This window comes from Xiphophorus hellerii, chromosome 6 (genome assembly GCF_003331165.1).
Source record: "Xiphophorus hellerii strain 12219 chromosome 6, Xiphophorus_hellerii-4.1, whole genome shotgun sequence".
Classification (NCBI taxonomy): domain Eukaryota; kingdom Metazoa; phylum Chordata; class Actinopteri; order Cyprinodontiformes; family Poeciliidae; genus Xiphophorus; species Xiphophorus hellerii.
The window spans coordinates 11578337-11602816 of NC_045677.1; the positions used below are offsets into that span (position 1 = coordinate 11578337).

Genomic DNA, 24480 nt, shown 5'->3' on the forward strand with positions numbered 1-24480 from the left:
TACAAACCGCTGCGATACACATTGTGAGCTCCTGAAGCTGTCGCTCCCTTAAACATAGTTGAAAGGAATAATGAGACATTTTAAATTTACTGTCCATTTATGGTGACCTAGAGTCTCTCACTCCAAGGAACACATTTGCAACTGGACATAATTTCCGTGGGGACCAGCAAAGGGCAAAAGGCAATGTGGGAGATGAGTCATATTATCCAGCAAATAAGCAAAATGTAGTCTGAAGTCAACCAATCAGCAGGAGGTCTTCCACTGTGACTTCTCAGTCATATTTCTACAGCATATTTTCCTTTCTATCTTTAAGACTATCTCCTAATGGTTGTTTTACAAACTAAAGTTTTTTTTTTTGTTTTTTTTTTTTAAACATAATTGTTTCATAGGATAAAAGTGTCACACTCAGAATTTTGACATAGTGGCCCTTTGGCATTTAACCTTCCTGTCCGTAGCTAACTATGTGTATGGATTAATTTACATAAAATTTTATAAAGTGGTTAATATTCTTATTTTTTGGTTTAGTCTCATGAAATAATCTAATCTAGCTTGAGGTGACTTGATACAGAAAACTGCAGCTTGAAATATCAGGCAGCGCTATGAGAGGAGAACCTAAAGCTATGCAAAGGATGCTTTATTTTTGCATTTATTAGCTGCTTATCTACACTGAATAAGAAAATAAAATCAACAAGAAACACTATGGAACAAAAGGTGAAGGTTCACACATAACACACAGGCTTTCACAGCAGCTTCTAGGAATTACCAGCAGATGTTTTTATGTTGGTTTTTTTTTTCCTTCCTGTAAAGTTATTGATTACTTTTTAGAAACTTAGAGGTGTTGTAATTTCCCAAAGCTGATCCCACCTGTCCCTAAACAGTGATGTCAGCATGACTTCCCTGCTGATGGTGTCACCAGGTCCTTCCTGTCTGGGTGAGTAACACCCCGTCCCGCTCTGGCTTCTGCGCTCTTGAGTGCGCTTTTAGCTGCAGAGCTTGCTAGGGGTGTTAGACTGAGGGTGTGTGTGGCAGCCAGTGTTGCTACTAACAGATCTAGTATGTCAAACACACTATAGGTTGGAGCTCTGTGTCTGTTTGGAGCGCATGAAGAGCTTTATATAGCCACAGTCATCCAGGAAGAAGGAATGCCCTGGATGCCAGTGACCATATTTGCACAGTGTCTGCTCCAGACACACTGCACACACCGACTAATGTTCTTATGCAAACCTGCTCATCCGTCTCCCCTCTCGTACTTGAGCGTGAGCGTACACCCCTTCACACACACACTCGGTGCTGTAGTTCCACTGAATCGCCACCATCAGGCAATGTAGCTCCTCGTCTGGCTGTGACAGTCGACCTGCTCTGACTCACTGAGAGAAAAACTTCTCCCTCTCTTTCCAGCACTTTCTGGTTTTCTCTTCTTGACACTCTGTTCATCCGACCGAGAACGTCCTATCCCGAACCCGCCGAGGAAATCTTCTGTGCTTCACTTTATCTCTTCCTGCTCTGATCTGGGGCTGTAGACTGAGGTTGGACTTAAAGGATTCTTAACTTTTCCTTTTCTTCTTTTTACCCTCCCTGGCATTGTCCATGAGTGTGTTTGAGTGTCCGTGAGTCAGTATGCCATGTCGTCCCCTGGCTCGTCGTTTGTACAGATAAAGCATGAGGATTTGCTTTTTTATGAAAACTGTGGAGGAGGCAGCTTTGGGAGTGTCTACAGGGCCCTCTGGTTATCCCAAGACAAGGAGGTGGCTGTGAAAAAGCTTCTCAAGATCGACAAAGAGGTAAAAGAGGAGCGAGACAAAGAGTTATCATTCACTTCTTAGGTAGAAGCGCACTAATATGAACCCCACATTCAGCATTAATTATTTAAGGGCTCCTAAATTCAGCAAGTATCCATTTTCACCTAATTTCCTAGACTCTTCCTCTCCTTCTTCCTCTCCCTCCCTGCCCGGGGTTTGAACATGTTTATCTTGCACATACCTTTTCTTGTCCACCTTCTCCTCTTAGTTTACTTTATTATGCTTTGCTACACTGTTGTGCTCCTATTGAAAGCTTTGAGGCTCACTTCACTGCAGTCCAGCAGCTCTCCATCAGCTACACCCACACTGTGACCTAAACATGATTTCCTGGCATGTTAACAGCACAGAGCTGGTAGTTGTGGCTCTTGAACTTTTTTCCTGGAAAGTCTTAGCCACATTTGGACATAAAAAAAACCCCTTAGTTTATACATTTTATAGCAGATCAGGAGAACGTTTCGACTAAAGGCTAATAAATGGCTGTGTCATGATCTTGAGCTAAAACTCAAGCCAATTAATTTATAACGTGAGTGATTTATTATTTTTTTTAAGTGAGGTACTTACTCGTGCAGGGAAGTAAATTTTATGAGGAAAAGCTGGAAAATGATTTATGAACCAGAGTTATTGACGGCACAATTTTATAGATCTCTATAAAGACGTGTAAAATGATATTTTCCTATTTAAAACTTTAAAAAAAGTCTCATTGGGATTTAAAGTCAGAATCCAACAAAAGGTAGTGCGTGACTAAGAAGCGGAAGGATTTATTTTTTTGTAAAAATAAAAGTCTAAAAAGTGTGGCGTGGATTTGCATTCAGCTCCTTTTGAATCTGACACCCCTAAATAAAATCCAGTGCAACCTACCAAACTAATAAATAGAATGCACCTGTGTGTGTAGCTTAATCTCAGTATAAATACAGCTGTTCTGTGACGGCTTCGGAGATGCGTTAGCAGACAAGTCAAGGATAGAGCTGTGGAGAAATTTAAAATAGGATTAGGTTCAAACAATGGCCCAAGCTTTGAATATTTCACACAGACCTGCTCCGTCCATCAAGTTAAAATGAATAGAGTAAAACCTCAGGGTAGGTTGACAGTAGGGTGATCACAGCTAATAGTAGTTAGATAAATGGAGGCAAAAGCAGGGCGATTCTGGTAGAGTTTGTTAGAAGCTGCAGAAGATTTGAGACGGGGTTGAAGGTTTACTGTCATTTAGGATTGCAGTCCTAAGCATTCAACCAGAGATACGCTGGAATGATTTCAATCAATTCATATGCATGTGCTAGACTGGCCTAGTCAAAGACCAAACCTAAATCCAGCTTGGACTTTGCAGAGGGTCTCGAATTCTTCCCTTTGTAAGGACGCAGAAATTTCAGTTTCTAGATGTGCAAAGCTGAACATGGAGAAACATGGAGGTATACAAATGTAGACCAGAAATTTAAAATGGTTATTTATTTATTTAAAAAAAAGAAAAGAAAGCTAAACACCTTGTTTCCTTCCTATCCTTCCATTTTACAATAATGCACTATTTGTGTACATCCATCACCTTAAGCCCCGACACTGTACGCTTAAATATGTGTTAGCTTGATAGAAATTAAGATCTGGAGCATACATCAGCTCTGATGAATGGCATGTTTGTCACCGTGCTGTAGAAACTCTTTGGAGACTCAAAATGAAAAACGTTTAGCCCTCATCTAAATTTAGTTTAGTTGTTTAAACATTTAGTTGCTTCTTTTTCTTTTTCAACTTAAAGATGGCTTGTTTTATATCAGTGCCAGACACTGGAAAACTTAGGGAGTTTCCCAAAGAAAGTGTTTATGTTTCTCAGTTTGTCTTTGCCTTGTCTCCCCATCCAGGCTGAGATTCTCAGTGTACTGAGTCATAAGAACATCATTCAGTTTTATGGAGCTGTGCTGGAACCTCCCAACTATGGCATCGTCACAGGTCAGACTCCACATCCTGTGTCTTCTTCGTGACTCTGATGCTACCATTTAGATACATGCGGTAACTTGAAGCTCAATAGGTTGTTGCTGTTGTGCGAAAGTGTAAATGCAATGATTTACTTTTTAAAGACGATTGTAAGAGTAACACCAGGTAGTTCCAGAGGGATCGGACACATTGTCTTGCAGCAATATACAAGCCTGTGATTGTGTCTATTAGTTTTCTGCATTTGACCAGAGATGGACAAAGTTACACACACATCACCACATCCTCTGATAGCTGTATCTATAAATGTGTTTGAATGATTAGAGGATTCGTCACACCGGGTTTTTTTCCGTGTCCTGGCACAAAGTTTGCAACTGTTGTTGGCCTATAATCCTGAATATTGCTGTACAGATAGAATAACGTTTAAACCCAAAAGCACAGCTTTGTCCAGCAACAATGTTGGTTACTACACTAAGAAAAGCACAGTGAAGAGGGTGTTTATTCTAAGTCACATATAGATGTTAATGTATATTCTGGAGTTTATCAACTTTTGCTTGTGTGTATTGCTTTACAGAATATGCGAGTGGAGGGTCTCTGTATGATTACATTTCCAGTGAGCAGAGTGAAGAAATGGACATGGAGCAAATCATGACATGGGCCATTCAAATAGCCAAAGGTAAACTTTACACTTTGCTGTAACTATTTAGAGCCCCAGAGCTGTTAAAGTTCTATACAGTAAAAAAAAAAAAAAAAAAAGTAAAAAGGCCCCTGTTTTTTAAAAAAGTATTTTGGTATTTAAAAGCAAGAGTCTAAAAATTTTTTAATATTTTCAAAAGATGAGAAGACCAGATTCGTCGGCTCGTGTATTTATTGAATTTATCTATGCCTGTTTTCGGTTTTTGTCTTTTATAAACCTCCACCTTTAAATCCATATCTGTATTACTATTATGATAAAAATCCTTAAATTCTATTCTTCCTCTTGGTTTAGGTTTATAGCAGCCAAAATCTTAATTGGCCCTCATTTGGCCACCACATTGAAAATATTAAAGGAACCTCTGGTGAAGACCAATGAACACAGCAGAGCCGATAGATTAATGATAAATCATTAATACAACTCATCGATGTTTCTGGTGGTTACATGGCAAGATGTGACAGAGCTTGAGGGGTAATTAATGGTAAAAGTACAAAAAATACATTTTCTAAAAATTAAATAGGCTTTAAGGTAGATTACAGATAAGATGGCAGAAGTTGTTCTTTTTTAGATCATTTTCAGCCATGGATGTTGTAGAAGAAAATGATTCTGATCAATAAATCTGGTTAATCTGGTTCTTGAAGAACTTTAAAACAACCAACATATTGTATTCTGTGTGCTTGTTAAGGTTGAAAAACAGAACTGTGACCAATAATCAAAGCAAATGGTCCAACCGTGTTTAACAAAACTAAATCCAGAAAAAAAAACACAGTCATACAGCTTTCAGTGATTCTCCCACCAGACCAGAACACTGACTGACCTAATTACTTTTTCCGTTCCAGACTTATATCAGAACTGGTTTCCATGTAGTTTTGGTAAAGAAAACAAACAAGAATACACAAAACAGTTCACGACGACACAGTGAAAAGATGTTTTCAGAAATCTTTCCACAATCTTGGCACACTTCTTTGGTATTTACTACTGCTCTTCTTTGCCGATCCTTTTATGCTCAGTCTGCTTGACATTTTTAGTTTAGTGATTTCCAAAGATGTTCAAGTGGATATAAATCCCAACTTTTCTGTTTAGATCATTTTTTTCTGACTTAGTCTTTGTAATCTAGTTCATAAAAAAGATGCACGTTACTTAGAAGTGGTTGACTTTGTAGTTTGAGGCCACAATACAAAGAGGATTTTAAAATTACAAGTAGATTTGGTATACTGCTACATCACTGTATTAAAACTGATCAGAAAGTCTAAAACATGTTGTTTTTCTTTCTTGGGACTTCACTTCCTGCCAGGGATGCATTACCTCCACGCAGAAGCTCCAGTCAAAGTGATACACAGAGACCTCAAATCACGAAATGGTAACATGATCCTTTGTCCAGCTTCAGTCTTGCGATGCATTTGCTTTTGAGCAACAGCAGCAAACTGCATGTTGCTAAGCTCTGACCGAACTTTGCTTTCTGGTTACAGTGGTAATGACTGCAGATAAAGTGCTAAAGGTATGCAACAACAGTCTTATCATTTATTCATAAAGATATACTACACATTTGTAACAGGATACTTTAATGTTCTCATGTTGGGGTTTCAGATATGTGACTTTGGAGCCTCTAAGTTTCTATCTCACACCACCCATATGACTGTGGTGGGCACTTTTCCCTGGATGGCTCCTGAGGTTATTCAGAGTCTACCCGTCTCTGAGACCTGTGACACCTACTCATACGGTGTGGTAAGTTGATTACATATGTAATCAAAATGTCACAATCAGTGGTTTTGAATTTTTTTTTTTTCAAAATTAAATGTACTGTATCTACACATTTAGTCATAAATTTGCGTCTAAAAAATAAGAAAATAATGATGAAAATAAATTATTTCAGCAAAGCAGTTCAACAATTATAACTCTTACACACAGTGACTTATATTCTAAGTGTTTATTTTAAAATGTTTACCTAGAAAAAAGTCAATTTTCAACAAATCAATATCATTGAAAAGTTTATTTAAGTTACGCAGTGAAACAAGTAAGTTAATCCCACTCAGACTGATTGAAAAAAAAAGATAACTTTTAGCTTACATTTAATAAAAACCAATTGCCGATCTAGGCAACTTTTGGTTGAGGCTCCTTTTGCATGAATTACCAAATCGATGCAGCATGGCATCAGTCTGCAGCACTGCTGAGGTGTTGAGGAAGCGAAGTCTGCCTTAAACTCATTTGCGTTGTTTGGTCTGACAGCATAGCTGCTCTGTGGGGTTTTGGTTTGGTCAGTTTGCTGGCCAGTCAAACCCAGTGGTCATTAAACAAGTTACTGATAATTCCACCCAAACTGCATCTCATAAAGCTTGTCAGTAGAATAAAGAATGAGGCGCTCTTGTTATTAGATGGCTGCTCTGATTATAGACTTAATAAAACCCAGTAGACCGGCACCAGCAGAAGACATAACACTACAAATCATTAATGACAATGACGTCACACTCGACCTCAAGCAAGTTGGTTCAAGCGGTTCCCTATTCTTTTTCCAGACTCTGGGACCTTGATTGCCAAATGAAGCACATTTATTTTAAATGGAACAGAGGTATTTGGACCACCGAGGAACAGTCCAGTAATTTTTCTCCTCAGCCACGTCTAACATTATTTTTGGTTGAGAAGTGCTTGAACACAATTAATGTGAGATTTGTAGCCCATTTCTGGGGCTACATCTCCGCATGGTGGCTCTGAACACACCGACACCCTCAGTCTCTTCTTGTGAACTTTTAAACAGGGTCTTCGCCTCACAGTCCCCTCAAGACTGTGGTCATTCCTGTTGCTTTTTCTACCACATTTTATTCTTCCACTCAACCTTCCGTAGTTAAAAACTCAGTAAAACATCCAGCTTTAAAAAAATTTTTTTTTTTAGCAATGACCTTATGTATGCTGCCCTCCCTGTGGAGCCTCGTTGACTTGCTACTGTACGACTGTCAAGTCAGCAGTCTGTCCTAGGTTGTAACATAAACATACTATTACTATATTTGCACTTATTTTTTATCGTTCATATGCAATGTTCTAATTATCTGAGGAACTGAATCATTAGTTGTAAGTGCTAGTAATAAAAATTCAAAGAAGTAAACACTTAAAATGTACTTGGTGTGAGTTTATTTAAATAAAGCACATAATTTTCTCACTTTTGTACCATATTAATACCAATCTGGATTCAGACTGTCTCTTCGTAAATAATCCTAATGCCTTGTTGCCAGGTGCTATGGGAGATGCTGACTCGGGAGGTTCCTTTCAAAGGTTTCGAGGGGCTTCAGGTTGCGTGGCTGGTGGTGGAAAAGCAAGAGGTACTCTCCACATGCTCACACACCTTTACTAACCCGCCGCTAGCATGCTGACCCATCAGAGTCCCAGACAGCCAAAGGCACAATGCGATGCTCTCATGGTTTCCACTGCAAGCGCTTTTGGCTGAGTATTTATAGGCGTGATGTCAGGTCTGTGTTCATGTAAGGCCTGGATACACAGCAGTGGAGCCCGGCCAGGCTTTCTCCAGGCTAGAGGCTTTACAAGCACGAGAGAGAGAGAGCGAGAGAGGGAAAAATGTAGCAATGGGAGGGTTGATTTTAGAGATTCATAAGAGGTAGGCTATGGTGGATACACAAGGTCTGTGTTTCAGCTAATGACCTCAGCAGCCACACATTTACACACACACGCACACAAACACGGACACTGGTGGTCAACAAACAACCAGGAGAACATGATTCCGGCATAACTACTGGCTAATCTCCAAATACTCTCCCTAAATAACTCAGGCTGTCTCTCTCTTCCTCTTTCCCAGTCTGTCTGATTTCCCCTCACCATAGCTACACAGCTCTTCCTGACCCTTCAACTCGTCCTCTCTCCACTCTGAGTCGCAGATATTTTAGGATTAATCCCCAATGAAAAAAAAAGTTTCCATTTACTGCCCTGGGTTATGGTACTGTTTTGGCTTATTGGGACCTATGATTATGCCGCCGGGGTTTTAAATCTGTAAGTTAACCGAATTGAGTTTCTGCTGCCAGTTCCCTGATTATTAGAATACACTTCAAGACATTTTCTGAAAATGTTTGAAAGGATGATTTTTTAAAGCTTTAAATTAACTGAACTCAGCTGTGCTTTCATTTAAAGATCTACGTTTTAAAGTATGGCACTTATTTGAACGGACACAAAAAAGCATTTTCTGTACTACTGCTCTAATATCATTTTGTCTTTTATTGAACAAGTCTTCATGCCTCCATTACCTTGTCATATTACAACCACAAATGTCCTTCAAATGGAAAACTTTCAATTTCCAAGTAAAAAGCCAGAGAAAAACCACCTACATATATTCACAAGGCTTTACATAAGTCTCCCAAAAACACCAGCTCAACCTATTGCCTTCAGAAGTCCCCTTACTTTTAAGCAAACTCCACTGCATATAAATAACAAAAGTTTGGCCATGGAGAGCATTAGCCAAAGAAGGTGCTAACACACCAGTGGTAGCTCTGGAGGAGCTGCAGGTGGGAGAATCCTATGAAAAGGCAATAATAGTCGGACACTACATGAGTCTGAGTTTTATGGAAGAATCGAAAGAAGAAAGTCAAAACAAAGCATTGAAAAGGCTGCAATGTCAAACATTTCATTTTTGAGAAATTTATCTGGAAAAGTATCAGAAGAAGTACAATAATAAAGTTCTGGCAGGATCTCTAGGGGAAGAGCACAAACTGTTCACAGATGAAAAAGCAGTAAATCTAAGTTACTTGACTGGACAATTTTTAAAGAAATCATGATTGATTACTGGAGTGAAAAGGGCAGCTCTTTCAAAGTCCCAATGATGCCGTTCAAAGCCCATCTAGTCATTTAGTTGTAATTGCGGCTGCTGACAAATGACAGCAAGCTAATGTGCTAAGCTAAGATGGCAGGTCTGGCAAACATACCTGCTACACATTAGCATGCCTGGATTGTCACCACAATGTTATGATCCACCAAAATAGGAGGAAGTGCTGCCTCACAGGGCCTGTTTACTCATCTGCTCTTCTTGAATGCCACTGTTGCATATTTGGTCACAGATAGTTTCTTTGTATGTGTGTGTGCGTGTGTTTGTTTGTGTTTGGGCATCTAGAGGCTAACCATCCCCACCAGCTGCCCGGCAAGTTTTGCAGAGTTGATGCGGAAATGTTGGCAAGCAGATCCAAAGGTAAGACAAACTGCCTGTGGGGGAAAGTGTGAAACATTTTGTTTCCCTCAGTTGGAGAAAGGAAGTTTTCACATTCTATTCTCGGTCTAATCTGCAGGAGCGACCGCAATTCAAGCAGGTGCTGCTAACCTTGGAGTCCATGGCGAACGACAGCAGGCTGCCAGACCAGTGCAACTCCTTCCTTCATAACAAGGACCAGTGGAGGTACACACGCATAAACACAGAGACTGGTGCAAAAATAAAAGATGACGCATAAAAACCTCTGAATGATCAGAAGCACTCGACGATTTACTGTGTACGCACACGCATTCAACAACACCGGACACATGCATACACGCAAAAGTCTGTGTGAATCTGAACCTCGGAAGAGAAGCTGCATATGTGACCCTGGACTTGGCTTGGGTCTATATTAAGCTCCCTGGAAAGTGTCCATGGAAGAGATTCCTCTACTCCTCCACAGGGGAGGAGGGAGGGAACACAGAAAAGTTGTGGGGTGGAGGAGGGTGGATGTGGGACATAGAGGAAAAACATCAAGTGTAAGTCAAAGCGGAGAAGTTTAGGGAGGAACAGTAAATGTAATGTGTGTGAAATCTGAAACATGGAGAAAGAGAGAAACAAATGAGGATGGAAGCAAAAACAAGGGCGGACTGACGAAAGGAGGGAAGGAGATGTGGGCATTGGTCCAGAGGAAGGATGGTGTGAGATTCTGTGCATATTTAACATGTGCACAGCGAAGGCAATCATTTCTGAGTGAAGGTTTGGGCATGGGTGGAAACACTTGGACACAGAGGTGGCTGGGGGCGGGGGGCAAAGCGCAGAAGGTGAAGGGGCGGGATGAATGCGTGGGGAAGTGGTGCACTGAAGGAACACCGGAGGTATGGCCCTGCATCCAGGCTCAGTCTATATTTAGCTGGCGATTGTTTGTGAGAACATGCTTAAAGATCACAGTCAGGCACTCGCTCCAACAGTGACCTTTTGTGGAAGCAGACGGTACTGCAGCAAAAACATGCTACATTGCTGTTCTGGGCTTTTTTGTGATTTTACAGGTGAGTCGTGAAAGCACTCTTGCGAGGAATCTGTGGATAGATGTCAATGAATTTGTTTCATATCTGTTCTCAATTTTCATTGATGGGACTCCTGCTTTTGGAGATCTTTCAGTCTACTTCATCTTGTCAGACAGGCCTCTCTAAAGTGATTTTTTTCATGTTGCACGTCAGATAGTAATCAGACCTGTATGTAGTCTGGCGTGAAATTGAACCCTCCCCCATTTTTAGAGCAAGGTAAATAGACTTAACAAGATAAAACCAGATTGAGTTATTTTTTTTTTCTTTAAGCCTAATTTTTAAAAAAAAGAAGCTTTTTTTAGTTTACCGACAGGATCTTTGATATAAATAAGGAAAAGCCAAAGTAATCTGAGTGGGGATAAATACTCTTTTGCAGCATAGTATATAGAATTTTAGTCTTGCCAATAACTGTAAGTTGATATTTTGGAAATAAAATAAATACATTTTGGTTTAAATTTTTTTTTTTTTAAATGGTTGAGATGCTGTTATTTAAAACAAAATAATACAAAATGTATTCTGAAATGCAAACAAATCTCAGATGGCTTGCCTTTCAAAACTCAAAGTCTAAATGTGTTTTCATTTAGCATGCGAGATGTCGTTGGTTTTCTAAAAAATAATGCTCTGCTTGTGTAATAAAAGCAGCTCAGCACATTAAAACACCCGCTGTGGCATTTCATAGATTTCCTTATTTTGAGAGGCTTTTGGTGTGCAGTCTGGTTAGTCATAACTAATATTTTATCTGCATGCATCTTTGCATTGACTTTGGCAGATGTGAAATTGAATCAACCCTTGAACGCCTCCGGAAGCTGGAGAGGGAGCTGTACTCCAAAGAGAAGGAGCTGGAGGAGAGAGAGAGGAGGCTCAAACTGTGGGAGGAGAGGCTGATGGAGAGGTCCAACATGACTCCCAGTCCGACCTCTTTACTCATGGACCGCTCAAACATTTCCCCGGTAAGAACGAGCCATAAAATACTGTTAAAACTAGATACGTTTAGAGAGCTTTTTCATCACTTCATCTTTTCCTATTTTGATCAGTTCTTCACACCAATGTCCATCGGTTCCTCTGGCTCCTTCTTCCGCTCACACTCCCAGGACTCAAACAGCGCCAGCCTCAGCAGCGCAGGGGTCAGTAGCGCCGGTGTCAGCTGTCTCCTCCGCACACTCAGCAACGGAGACACAGAACGAGGGAGCAGTGCTGTTATGGAGAGGGGCTTGGGTTCTCTCGACAGTGGCAGGCTGCACGTCATGCTTCGAGGGTTACAGGGAAGGTTCGAAGAAGACAGGGAAGACGAAGGTACTATTAAGGAGAAAGATTGGGGCAATAAGGAACAAAATGATAGCGGAAGTATGGAGGGGGGGAGGGTGCAGGTAACACTCAGGAGCTTCCCGGGAGGCGTCGTCGAGAGGGAGGAGAGAACCTGGGAAGAAGGGGACAGGGAGCGAGGCGGCATGCAGAGAAGCAGAGTGACCACGATAGTTCGAGGGTATTCGGGAGGATTCGGCGAAACAGAGGAGCAGGGTGAGAAAGATGGGGGGTGGGAAATAGAAAAATTAGGGGATAAATTAGAGGAGAGAGGGGTGGAGGGAGGGATTGAGGGAAGCAGGCTGCCATCCATGTTTAAGGGTCTCCGAGGGAGTTTTGGTAGCTTGGGGGACATGCTGTCCTTAGATATGGATGAGATGGGGGAGATGGACAGACTTGGCGACATGGACATGAATGTGAACATAGGTGACCTGGGAGTGATGAAGGTGAGTGGTCAGGGCATCAGGAGCGAAGTGGGCGTCAGAGGTCACAGGAGTGACATGGGGGTTGTGGTCCAGGGTGTCAGGGGTGACCTCAGCGAGGCCATCACCCAGAAGATAAGAGGCGAAGTCGGGGTTGTCGGTCGCTCCGGGATGCAGGTGAGCATGCGGGCATCTTCCAATCAGAACTCTGTGAAGAGCTGCAGCATGCGACATGGAACAAAGATCAACATGGCGACCTCCGCCATGGACATGATGGAGCTCGACTGGTCCGACAGTGACTAGGAAACACATTGGTGCACGCGGTCACGGCAAGGAGAAATGGAAAAATGGTTTAACTTGTTCACACAAACAGCATGTGACCTGCAGGTTGTGTCACAGCCTTCAGATGAGGCAGATACAAATCATTTTTAATGAACTTTAATAATGCACCCATGTGTTTCAGGAGAAAGTACAGCAATCCAAGCCCCTTTCAGACATCAGCTTTTTAACATAACGACTGCAACAACAATGGCGGTCAGTTTTTCAAAGGCCACTTTTACATGTCTCATATCTCCTATACATGCAAATTCATTCATTATAGAGATTAAATCAGCCGTTGACAAGAATTTTGATTCCAGCTGCAAGTATGTTTGATTTTCAGCTTAACTGGTTTGACCAGTCAGACTGAATGCACCTTGCATAACACCTGGTGTATACCTACTGTTTATGTCTTCATAAACGGTGTCTCACCGCAGAAGCGCACACATTGTCTGTTGAGCGACTGTTCTGTCGTTTCAGCCAATCACACATTTCAAATTTTGCAACAGGTCCTGCACAGTGGGAGTGGTGCTAACCAAACAGGAAGAACTTCGAGAAGGCACATTCAATTTTACAATGATATGCTCAGTTTGCAAAGTGTCACATTGACTTATAGAAACAGCTAAAATGTTAAATGTTAAACACTTATAAAGTCAAGCTTTGTAGTTGGAAGTCTTCATACCAAGGAATGCACTCGCTCTATAGATTCGTCTTCTGCAAACATTTGCTGAACGCCTGCAGATTTGATCTGCAGTGACATCCATTGCTTGAAATAGGTACTGCAGTAAATGCCTAAAGAAAGGGTTAAAAAAAAGTCAAACGGACATTCTTTACACCTAAACTCTTTTGTGATGCTTAATATATCAAGATCGTTGCAACATAAACTCTCTTTGGAGTGGATGCTGTTCCTGTGGAAATCAAGACACAAAGTTAGCAATTTGTGGATCAGAAGACGAGCCTTTTTAAAACGAGTCAGAGGAAGCACAAAATATAGAACAGGTTCCTAGACAGGAAACTATTTTCAAAGACACTGAGACATGTCTGCAGTTCTTTCACACTCCAAGACTTGTACCAGATAAAAGGAACAAGGCCTTTACTTTCGGAAAGAATATGTTTTCAAGATGGGTAAAAGTGACCTTTGTGCTTATTCTGATATGTTCTGTTAGCATCAGATAAACACAAACAAGCGTGTCTGAAAGGGGCGAAGTGTGCTGTCCCGACAAGTTCTCAGACTGACTTCACCTGTGTAATTTAAATAACTTTTAAACTGCTGCCTAACATACTGTAAGAGGTACAACAAGTGTGACAAAACGATGCACTTGAATGCCACACTAATAAGGCAGCACTGTCGTTTTTTTCTCCTCCTGCTTTCAAGGTATTTTGTAGTTTGTGGATTTCGTTTGTTAAACATGCTTAGACTTCATCAGTTCTAACTGTGATCTAGTGTGAGAATTTTTGGCATTTTTTCCCCTCTGTATATTGTATCATTTTTCAATAAAAAGAAAATATGTTTGATTCCACTGCAGTAACAGTGCTTTAGTGTAGTGTATAAGTAAATGAGATGTAGTTGGAAATTAGCTCAAGCTATTCAGACACTGAGCAGCAGGGCCACTCCAGCCAGCACCCACTTGGCTGGGCGCTCCCTGGTTTTCAGACTAAAAGTCCACACATATGTCGGTCCTCTGATCTTGGTCTTGTAAAGTGGACATTCATAGATGTTTCTGGTCTCCTGACGGTCGTTGGGTACTGCTCGGACTGAGATCACAGGCATGGCTGGAGTCAGCTCTTTCAGGCGAGCCTCAGCTATCACTCCAGTCTGAGTGTCCCACCTGGCACCTGGGATACAGTCAGAAAATGAATGAATGAGGCAGTATTTTCACACCGGATACAGTCTACAGATGCCATCCAAGCCCACAAAATAGGTCATTTTGTTATTCCAGAGCTGCAGTGTGAAAGTACAAAACAGAGTATCTACCTTCCATGTACAACCCATACACATATGCACCCTCTCTGGCAGGTTGGTTGAATTCTTCCTTATATTTCTTCGTTACATCTACGGTAAGGTTCACCTTATCCAGAGGCCATTCATTTTTACGTGCCAGAGACTGCATCACAGCTAGAAGACGGGAACAAGTTGAAGACGTCTGCTTGTGATAATGTTCTTCCAGGGAAAACAGTCATGTAGAAATCAAGAGAAGCTATTATGTGTCTCAGTAAAGTTCTAGCCTGTGTTACCGGTTAGGAAGGACTGCGGGTTGAACAGTCCAGCCAGCCAGACCACACTGGGGAGAGACAGGTCCTGAGTCCAGCTGTCCAGCTCTTTACAACGCTGCATCACATCGTTGTACCTGTTGATAATGAGTGTGTTGCACTTTCTATTACACTTTTAAATAAGGTTTTAAATCTTGTAATTCACATTTGAAGGCAACTTTTTTACCATTTCATATTTTACTATTTTACGTTACCACAGTTTTACTTTAGCCTCTATGCACACACACACACACACACCCCCACCCCCACACGCACACACCCACACACACACAGGCTCACATTTTTAAATCCCTTTTCATAAATAGTTACAAATTTTATTATTTACTCATTTTAGCGGTTTGTTTTATTAGTTTTACTTAATTTCTTTAATCTTTTTTATGTTTTCACTTTTACTTTCTAATACTCAGCGTTCTCTTGTATACACAGAATACTCCCATAAAGCATTTTCTTACACAGAATCTAATGAAAAAGGTTATACACATAAAGACTGATTGATCGGAAATTGTGTTGGTCACCGATACATACAGCCTTTTGAGATGCATCAGACATGATACTAAATTATTCTTGGTACCTAAAGGTACCTTCTAAAACAGCTTTCACAAATACTCCAATATAGCTGAAACACATACCATACAGCCAAGCCGTACGTTGAAGGGTAGGCCAGTTTGGTCCAAGTATCAGGGACGTTGTCAAAGAACAAGGTTGTCTGCAGCTTCTCCATCTCAGAGGATATGGCCAGTTCACCCTTTACATAAACAACTATATTATGTCACTAAGTACATGGAAAATACATGGAAATAGGAAAACCAAGCTAGCATCAGGCAGACTTTAGGACACAATAGGTCTAATAATGAAACTGCTGTTCATTAATCCATCTTTCTACATACTTTGAGTCCGAGGTCGAGCTCCTTCAGTGAGCGGCGGATCTCAAAAATGAGCATGTTCATACGCTCACATTCCTGGAAGCAGACTAGGATGTACGGCGTCCGCTCAGCTGTTTTGGATGTTATGTCCGACATATTGTATTCCTCTGGCAGCTTCTCCAGAATTTCATCTAAAATAGTTTTCACCTGCAAGTGACAGTTATTTTTTATTCATCAACACATAGGAAAAACATGTTAATGACATTAAGTTCACTGATGTATTCTTGTCAGAATCTGAGGAGAAGTTCTGGTTTTGTTGCTAGTTGAATATTTTCGCTGGTTTTAGTTTTTGCTCTAGGAAAGATAATGTCCACCTTTTCCTCCAGCGTCTGTGAAGCTCCCTCTCCCATCACAGCATCGGGAGATTGCAGTTCAAGCAGAGTGTGAAAAAGATTATCCGACGTCACGGTGAGAAACTCGATTTCTGCATTTGGGTGCAATCCGTAATGAACTGGGCTTTCATGGGGCAGCATCTCATCTATGAATTCATGGTAGCCCTGAGATGAATCAAATGCAATTAGTGGGCGAATGTATCTGACGTACTTTCAGAGACATGCATATAAAATGTAGAAATATGCCTTGCAGATAGTGAGGCCCTCAGGGTTAGTTCAGTGTGTGCAATATATTGCAGCTTGCTTCATGACGTGTTTAAAATCAATAAACACTGCAGCAAAAGAGTAAGATAATTAAACCGCTTTAGCAATATTTGCTTTAACTTGCCTGATAATCCAGATTGGAGGGAACAACAAAACCCGGTGCCAACGAAAGTTTCCGATCAAACTGAAAAAAAAAAAAATAAATAAAATAAATAAATGACTACCCTTTAGATTAATGCTTTGGACAAAGCACTAACATTTCCCTCATAGTGGCTAATGGACTTCTGATCAGCTTGATTATCAGGAGTCAAAGTGAAACAAATTCTTAGGCCGAAATGGAAATTCACATTCAATATGGCCTCCATAAAGTGGTGGGAAAAAATGTTTGCCCACTTTAGAGATTTCTTCTTTCTTCCCTTTTTTTGGGATCTCACTACAGTTTTCAGATTATAAATTTTGTCTCAAACTAAAATAACCTAAATATAAATTTCAATTTCTAAATAATGATTTTGACTAAGGGAAAAAAGTTGTCCAAACAAAAATTTCTTCTATGTGAAAAAGTAATTGGCCCATAAACCTAGTAACTGATTGTCGGTCTTTCTCCATCAGTATATTCTCGTTAAGAGTGTAATTTAAGGTTTCAATATCTGTAGAAAGTCGTCCAGAAGCAAACAGGCCTGAAATATATAAATGATTAAAAAAAATAAAGTCTCAAAGCATATAACTGTTAACATCAAGTCTGTCCTTAGTCAATTTCATCTTCAGCAGAATACACCCAAATGTGGTCGCCTATTTTTAAGAACCAACCTGGTTGGGCTGCATATATTCTTCCAGGTAAGTCCTGCAGAGTCGCCTGTCCCAGTCATCAGTGATGTGACCTCCATACATAATCTCCCCAAACAGATACCTCAGGTCCTCCCATGGAACCTTTGTCAATATAATTTCAATTCAATAACTACTAAATGCAAGTACCACCGCAAACAATCCCAATAAAAACGTGCTGCACCTGTGCATTAGCCTCCAAGTAGTTATAGAGAACATTAACTGATATAGTAAGGTCTCCGGTGTTGAATGGATATTTTCTGTTCCAACCCTGTGGTCCAAACTTTCTCCTCTCTGCCACACAGGCATGAAAATAGCACAAAGAGAAAAGGATGGTCTTGAACTCCTGCTCGCGGCTGCACTGGTCCAGAATGTCCTGTAGAGTAGCCAGGTCGTGATTAATAAAGTATGCAACAAGAAAACATTTAATAAAAGTATTACTATAAATCCGTATGTTTTGTGAAAATCAGAGAGAAAAGCTGACCTGGTCAAAGTTATCCAAAGCTGCATGCAAATTGGCGTGCATGCCTGTAGGAGGTTCATTGGTGATCTTGATGGCATTTTCCAGAATGCCCTAAGCAACACATTTTAAAAAATTAAATTAAATTGAATACCTATGTACGTATTTAGCATTTTAGGCACATTATTCTGTAAATGGTTCAGAGACAGTGTATGAAGAGAGAAAAAAAGACACTACTGCGTGTAATTCACCTGTGGTATAATGTGTTCTTGGGGAGTAGATGTTGGCTCTGCGCTCATAAACACTCTGTAGTCTGGATGGCTGTCCTCACAGCAGCACTCCAGAAGCTTTTCAAGGTTGCCCAGCCAGCGAGCAACCAGGTGGATGTTCTGTAATTAAACAGCATTTGTAGCATACTTAAAACTCAGCTTAGTGTAAACACCAAAACCATAAATATGCATAAAATTAGTTTTTATCCATTATTTTCTTGCAAGCAAACCTGCAGTATGACCCAGTGACCCTCCATGGCAGCCTTCTCCATAGCGATCTCAGCCACACTCTCTTGTCCTTGACCCAAAGACACATTGTGAAGCTTTCCCAGGTCTATAGTGAAACCCAGCTTTCTTCCTGGGAACACACATGGATGTTTTTTTTAATGCATGGAAAAACAGAAAATCCATAAATTTAACAATTAAAATTGAACAAAAAAAAAAGAAGAAATAATGACCAGGCAATTCTGTGTAGAAACAAAGTGCTATTGTCCCCAATAGGTGGGTTATGTTTTGCAAAACACTGTAGGTAATTGATTTGTGCATGCATGCTTCTTTGTGTTTATTACCCAATGATTCCACGTCTTTTAGTGGATCCACTCCAGGTGAGAGAATGAAAAACACGGGAAAGGCAGGACCACTTTCTCTAAACGATTTAGCAAATTCTGACTTTCGACCCTCTGTGTACTTAACCCCCAGCTTCTCCTCCACAAAGTTCCTACAATATACAACAAAGAAGTGTACAAAAGGCTAATTCTTTTAAGAATAGATGCAAAAAAAGTAAGAACCATATACGTCGATTTCATATTCATGCAAACACGAAGCAATACCTAAAAAAAAAGCCAGGTAAAAACACAAAGGCAAGAAAATAAAAATAAAACCCAGATCACCTAAGAGCATATGTCATCCGGTCTGGTCTCAGGGCTCTCATCATGATCAGTTTCTGAAGGGAACTTTTCCCCTTCCATTCCTGGGGAAACTTCTCCTTCTCTGGACACTCCGACTCAACTAGCTTCTTCCAGCGCTTGGGTGAACCTTCAATGTCCCGATCCAGACCCCGAAACTCATCAGTAAAACTCATGACCTTGGCACAAACAGGCAACAGCATATGAAGCTGATTAAGCTGTGGTTTATTCACAGACAGCACGAACAAGCCCAGTAAGTCTGCAGATGTGAACCTTGATGGCGCTCCATGCTGAATTGGAGAGGAAGTCAAGGGGACTGACATAGTTGTGGTCAATGTTGAAGCGTAGCAGGAAGTCGAGTTCTCGCACATCTATCTCCTTGCTCATCAGGAGCAGCTGGGAAAAGGAAAACACAAACATGGAGAGTTAAAAAAAATCATTTTCCTTAATATGAACTTAAATACACACCTGGAAGGTTAGCTGAGCTGTAAACGTGAGCTTGTCTCTCTCAAACAATCCCCTGCTGATATAGTTGAAGGTGGAGTATGTAACGCACTCAATGAGCGTGTTTACTCTGCTCTTTACATCCTCACAGGCCTCTGCTATCTCCACTGCCTTGTGGAAAACAATGTTGAAAGCCTGAGAACACAAAACATGTGGAGGCGGTTGTTTCTGCGGTTCTTTCATCAGACCACAGTCATCTGTTTCTCATGCATCTTATCAGATTTATTAGATTATTACTGTGAGTCAACTCCCATCCTTGCCCTCTGGTTACCTTAAGGCTGAACTGGTACATGGGGTTGATCTTGTTAAGGTCATTCATGATGAAGTAGAGCAGAGAAGCTCTGACTGCAACAGGACGATAGTGCTCTCTGGCTTCATTTATTTTTACTTCGTTAACTTTAGCTTCCAGCACCTAAGAGAGAGGGATTTCAAAAAGCATGAAGAAAGATAAGATAAACACACCTATCAATATAAAGTAAACAACACGCAGTTGAGAAATTTACATGCATACATCATAGAGGTAAGCTTCGATAGACTTTGACCTTTCAATAATGCATTCAAACCATTTTTTAGCATGGAATAATATGATACAACCAAAAACTGCTGTTTTTTGTTTAAATAAAAAACAAGAACTTTGCGTCCAAATTGGAATGTATTGGATTTTTTCTCATCCACGTAGGGCAAGTTATACATGCATGTTCATCTATACACCCTAGTAATATCTGGAATAAAAGGAGTCTCTCTTTATAAGCTATCAACAACCTACTAGCACAATTTGTGCTAGATAATTGACCACTAGTATAATAACAGATTGTAAAAATGGTTATTTTCATGGAAGGACCTGATATATCTGTTTGGATGAAGCTCACATCACTGATGACTGGGACAGGTGGCTCTATGGGGCAATTGGTTATTTTCCAGGAATGGACTAAACCTTTAAGCATTTTTCTTACATTTTCAGCAAAATGGTTAGCCTAATTTATTTGTTCCAAATATCAGTTTGGATGTGAGTTTAAAATATTTTATTGTTGAAACACTCGATTGTATTCCAAGTTTCAACCATCTGCCATAAACTGTCAACCTCAAATAAAGTAAATGGGTAACAAACTTCAGCAACAAGCCAGACTCAAGCCTGAGTCAAACATTTTCTGTCTCGTCTCCTCAGTCAGGATGAAAACAATCATGCTACATACAAAACAAAATAGCTTTTGCATTAAATACATCAGCCTCTGGAATCATCAACTAAACATTTGTCCATTTACTTTCATTTCAATCTCAGCAGCAGTGTGTTTTGTTGTCTCGAGTTTCTCCACCAGCACGTTGTCACCAAGAAAGTTACTCTCTGCTGCAGAGAGTCTGGTCAGCAGCTCATCCTCCAGGAGCTTCAGTTCGATCTTAAACATGTTCTGTTGTAATGTAAGTTCACTCTGCAGAAGAAAAAAATAAATAAAAACTCATTAAAAGAAGCTTTGATTATACTAATTGTAAATGACTGTAAAAGGTTTCTTTAAACAAAATTGAAACAGGCCAATGGTAAAGCAAAAGACTCTCTGTTTTAGCCCACCTTCAGTTGCTCGAGGTCTGGTCTCTCCTGGTTCACCACCTGGGCCAGGAGCTGGTCTTCCAGCCCGTCTCTGGTCACTGTAAAGTTAATGAGGGTGGTCTGGGCCTGGATCTCTGGTTTGTAGTGCGGGTTGGCAAGTTTCGTGTGAAGAATCAGTCTGAACCCTGGGTGGAAGAAACACTCTTTGTCCCCCACCTTTATGCAACTGCAGCAGAGAAGGGAGAAAATGAGAGGAGATTTTTTTCAAATGAAAGAAACTAAAGCTTCTTATAAACATGTATTCTCACGTTTGTATCAGTCTGTTACCTGCCCTTCTTTATTGTGTGTCGCCCCAGTAGAGGGTCGATGACTGGCTCAATAGTTTCCTCCAGGTTTTCAATAAGCACAGTGTCACCTGCCACCACAGCCTGCTCAATAACATCTACATACCTGAAGAATAAATGAACATTATGAGGGAATATTGCACAAATGCACCTTTGAATGAAAGAAGATGTGTCGAATGTTGCTCTACAGAGCAATGATAAGTCTTGTGCACTTCCTTTACAAGTGTCTTTCAAATGGGTTAATACGCTTTAAGCTTTTTTATATCGAGCTATAATGTATTTCGTTAGGATATTAGGTGATGGACAAGACAGTGCGTAATTGTGAAGGGAACAAAAAATTATATGAAAACAAAAGAAGGCCATTGTTGAAGTCTTTTGAACAAGTTTTCCATGCAGCCATGAAGATGACACAGCAGACATGTTTGATCAGATGAGATGAAAATAAATATGTTCACCTGCTTACAAAATGGAGAAATACTAATGCCACATATCATCCTGAAAACACCCTGTTTCACCCTGACATGGTGAAACGGTGGTAGCAGCATCATGCTGTGTGGATGCTTTTCAAAATTCAACTGGCATGAATACTTTTACGAAGGTGCTGTATACACATAACTTATTTTCAAAAATTTGTAAATAAGATACATGAGTGAAATTCAGAATATTGTTGTTGACACATAATCAAACTGTCATTGATGCACAGATCAATCACTAAATACTAGACTGTAAGTACAGTAAAAAAGAAACTACTCACCCTCTCTGCCCTAGACTGACTACCTTCAGAGAGTTGCCGTAGCGACTCTTGATCCACTTGATACCCTGCAGCTGAGGATCAATGAGAAGAGGCCAACGTTCACCTGCAGCAAAGCACATGTTACCTGGAGTTGTCCCAGCACTGGTAAGCCAACCTTCATCTTCACTATTCGTACTGAAACAGAAAAGTATTCACTGTGATCAGATGATGGAGAACATCTTAAACCTCTACTTACAGTTGATGAGAATGGTGGCATTCTGGGTGGACATTTTGTCTCCTGGCAATCCTTCATTGTTCCACTGGGCCACTGTTGCATCATCAGTCAACATCAACACTGGATCCAAGCCCCCTGCCATTGGGATGAGTACCTGGTGAAATGATAAAATAGGTGAGTATTCAAAACAAGATGGAGGTTTAGACAACAGCACAGACTTAACTTTCTATAATCATACAGCATTTGTAAGAGAACACCCAGAACCTTCTGACTGCGCAGGAATGGCATCCAGAGGTTGTCCAGCAACTCCTGCCTGTACTTTTTAGAGAAAGAGCCGGCGTAGGAGATGAAAGCTGCAGTTAGCAGGACGTCCCCACAGAGGGTTTCCTCCTGTTCGTGATACTGAGCCACTGAGTGGGCCCAGCGCACATTCTCACTCTGGAACACAAACACAAAAGTATAAACCAAACTTTATGAATATTCACACTCAAACTGTATAGCTTAGAATGACATGGAGTATTCATTATTAAAATGTCTGTTTCATATTCAATATGCATGGATGTTATTAGATGTGTGCCCACCTCTAACCCCTTGACAAGCCGATTTGCCAGCTCTATTGTCTTGTTGGTGCGGTTCACCTCTTCTTGAAAACGTAGTTTCTCTGCTGTGGCTTTCTCAAAAGCTGTTGTCAGTGTTTCCAAGTTACCATCCAGCTCCTACAGCCAAACATATTTATCTTACATATTTTAATATGGCAAAATATGTAGTCCCTTACTAAAGTATTCAAAAGATTTTAAAAAATTGTTTTGTCAACTTACAGCCAGAAAATATTGAAGTGCTTTAAAGGGATTTTATATTGACCAATATACAGTGGTATATAACATAAGCTTTAATATTTCACAAATAAAAATGAGCGAATAGTGGTGCATGATGTATTCAATTAGAATATGCTATATCGAAATAAGACATAGTGTAAAGCACTACATTCACAAGTCACATAATCAGTAAATAGAGTCATCCTGTGTGAAACTTGGTGTTAGCATTAATATACCTGGAAGACATTCTTAGACAAGAATCAGAAGAAACACCATAAGTCATGTAACAAAGATGATCTGATCAGATGAGAAATAAAGAAATAAAGTATATGTATGATTTATGTTCACAGCTCTCCATCCATGAGAGCTGTACTACCTGCGTACATATGTTTTGTACGCAGGTAGTTCCTAAATAAACTTGATCTTCTATGTACACTTAAAGGATCACCGAATCCCCCTCCCAACGACTTTGAGAGCAGAGACACCTGAGTGTTTGGAAAGAAGCATGGGCAAAGTCTTATTTCCCAATGAATAAACCTGATGGGGACACCAAAAAACTTGTAAGGTATAGAAAATAAGGAACCAAGTAAAAATATGCTGCATTTCTGCAAATAAAACCAAATTGTGCTTGAATATTTTTGGTTATGGTTTAGTTAGCAAAACATTTAAATATGAGTCAAAAAAACAAGAAAAAAAGAAAGGAACTCACTGAAAGTTTTTTCCTGATGACTTCTAGTTTCTCAGCAGCTTCTACTAAATCGGCATTAGCCTGAGAAAGACACATCCTCTTCATCTCCACCTCACAGGATACCTAGACAAACACACATACTTCATATCTTATTGAGTAAAACAAATCTCAAATACAATTATCTTCACCGTGAATAAAAAATAAAATGGAGAAGATGATGCACTTACAAAGATCTGTCCAAGGCAGCACAAAATTTAGGGAGAAGCACATCTGTCAATAACAACTCAAACCCATCACCTTTCACTTAGCTGGGGTGGAAGGAAATATTTGTTGCAGCTGGGGTTTCTGTGTGCACCTCATGGAAGTGGATGATGTTGATCACCCAGGCACAGAGGCCAGCAGCGGCTGAGGACTTCTGTCGCACAAACTCTGGGTTGAACTCTGGGTCTTTGAGGTAGTCGTCTCTTACACACCTCACAGTGGCCTCAGGGATGTGCTCTTTGTCAAAGTTCACCAAAGCCTGCAGGAAGTCATCAATCTGGACAGCAAAGGCTTTTGCGGATCAGAACAACAACACAGCTTTGCACAAATTCTACTCTGATTCCTGCATGTGCTATTTTTTATCTGACTTAATGAGGCTCATGAGGAAACCGACAATATGAAGGAGGCTCAAAATT

The 24480-nt window shown here is 40.4% G+C and overlaps 2 protein-coding genes across 2 annotated transcripts in view; one reads left to right on the plus strand and one right to left on the minus strand.

Annotated features, from left to right (window-relative positions):
• The first annotated feature begins 1286 nt into the window (after nucleotides 1–1286).
• LOC116722242 (mitogen-activated protein kinase kinase kinase 7-like) lies at nucleotides 1287–14210 on the plus strand. Its single transcript, XM_032566448.1, has 11 exons — nucleotides 1287–1781; nucleotides 3647–3734; nucleotides 4291–4392; nucleotides 5705–5770; nucleotides 5880–5908; nucleotides 5998–6135; nucleotides 7635–7721; nucleotides 9515–9589; nucleotides 9687–9793; nucleotides 11423–11603; nucleotides 11688–14210. Exons 1-11 carry the CDS (start codon nucleotides 1623–1625, stop codon nucleotides 12678–12680), a joined length of 2025 nt encoding a protein of 674 aa, XP_032422339.1. The 5' UTR covers nucleotides 1287–1622; the 3' UTR covers nucleotides 12681–14210.
• A 44-nt stretch (nucleotides 14211–14254) lies between these two features.
• Nucleotides 14255–24480, minus strand: part of dnah9l (dynein, axonemal, heavy polypeptide 9 like) — a 29568-nt gene continuing 19342 nt past the window's right edge. Inside the window, exons 51-77 of the mRNA XM_032566447.1 lie at nucleotides 24159–24341; nucleotides 24031–24036; nucleotides 23825–23926; nucleotides 22882–23016; nucleotides 22565–22738; nucleotides 22322–22454; nucleotides 22087–22189; nucleotides 21316–21438; nucleotides 21010–21214; nucleotides 20708–20872; nucleotides 19717–19857; nucleotides 19410–19580; nucleotides 19215–19337; nucleotides 18927–19120; nucleotides 18606–18754; nucleotides 18267–18394; nucleotides 18019–18156; nucleotides 17792–17881; nucleotides 17492–17683; nucleotides 17293–17412; nucleotides 16610–16669; nucleotides 16204–16386; nucleotides 15854–16036; nucleotides 15596–15711; nucleotides 14931–15043; nucleotides 14671–14811; nucleotides 14255–14531 (exon numbers count right to left, since the gene is read on the minus strand). Of these exons, the coding sequence (XP_032422338.1) occupies nucleotides 14284–14531; nucleotides 14671–14811; nucleotides 14931–15043; nucleotides 15596–15711; nucleotides 15854–16036; nucleotides 16204–16386; nucleotides 16610–16669; nucleotides 17293–17412; nucleotides 17492–17683; nucleotides 17792–17881; nucleotides 18019–18156; nucleotides 18267–18394; nucleotides 18606–18754; nucleotides 18927–19120; nucleotides 19215–19337; nucleotides 19410–19580; nucleotides 19717–19857; nucleotides 20708–20872; nucleotides 21010–21214; nucleotides 21316–21438; nucleotides 22087–22189; nucleotides 22322–22454; nucleotides 22565–22738; nucleotides 22882–23016; nucleotides 23825–23926; nucleotides 24031–24036; nucleotides 24159–24341 (3819 nt within the window). The 3' untranslated portion in view covers nucleotides 14255–14283. The remainder of the gene's footprint in view (nucleotides 14532–14670; nucleotides 14812–14930; nucleotides 15044–15595; nucleotides 15712–15853; nucleotides 16037–16203; nucleotides 16387–16609; nucleotides 16670–17292; nucleotides 17413–17491; nucleotides 17684–17791; nucleotides 17882–18018; nucleotides 18157–18266; nucleotides 18395–18605; nucleotides 18755–18926; nucleotides 19121–19214; nucleotides 19338–19409; nucleotides 19581–19716; nucleotides 19858–20707; nucleotides 20873–21009; nucleotides 21215–21315; nucleotides 21439–22086; nucleotides 22190–22321; nucleotides 22455–22564; nucleotides 22739–22881; nucleotides 23017–23824; nucleotides 23927–24030; nucleotides 24037–24158; nucleotides 24342–24480) is intronic.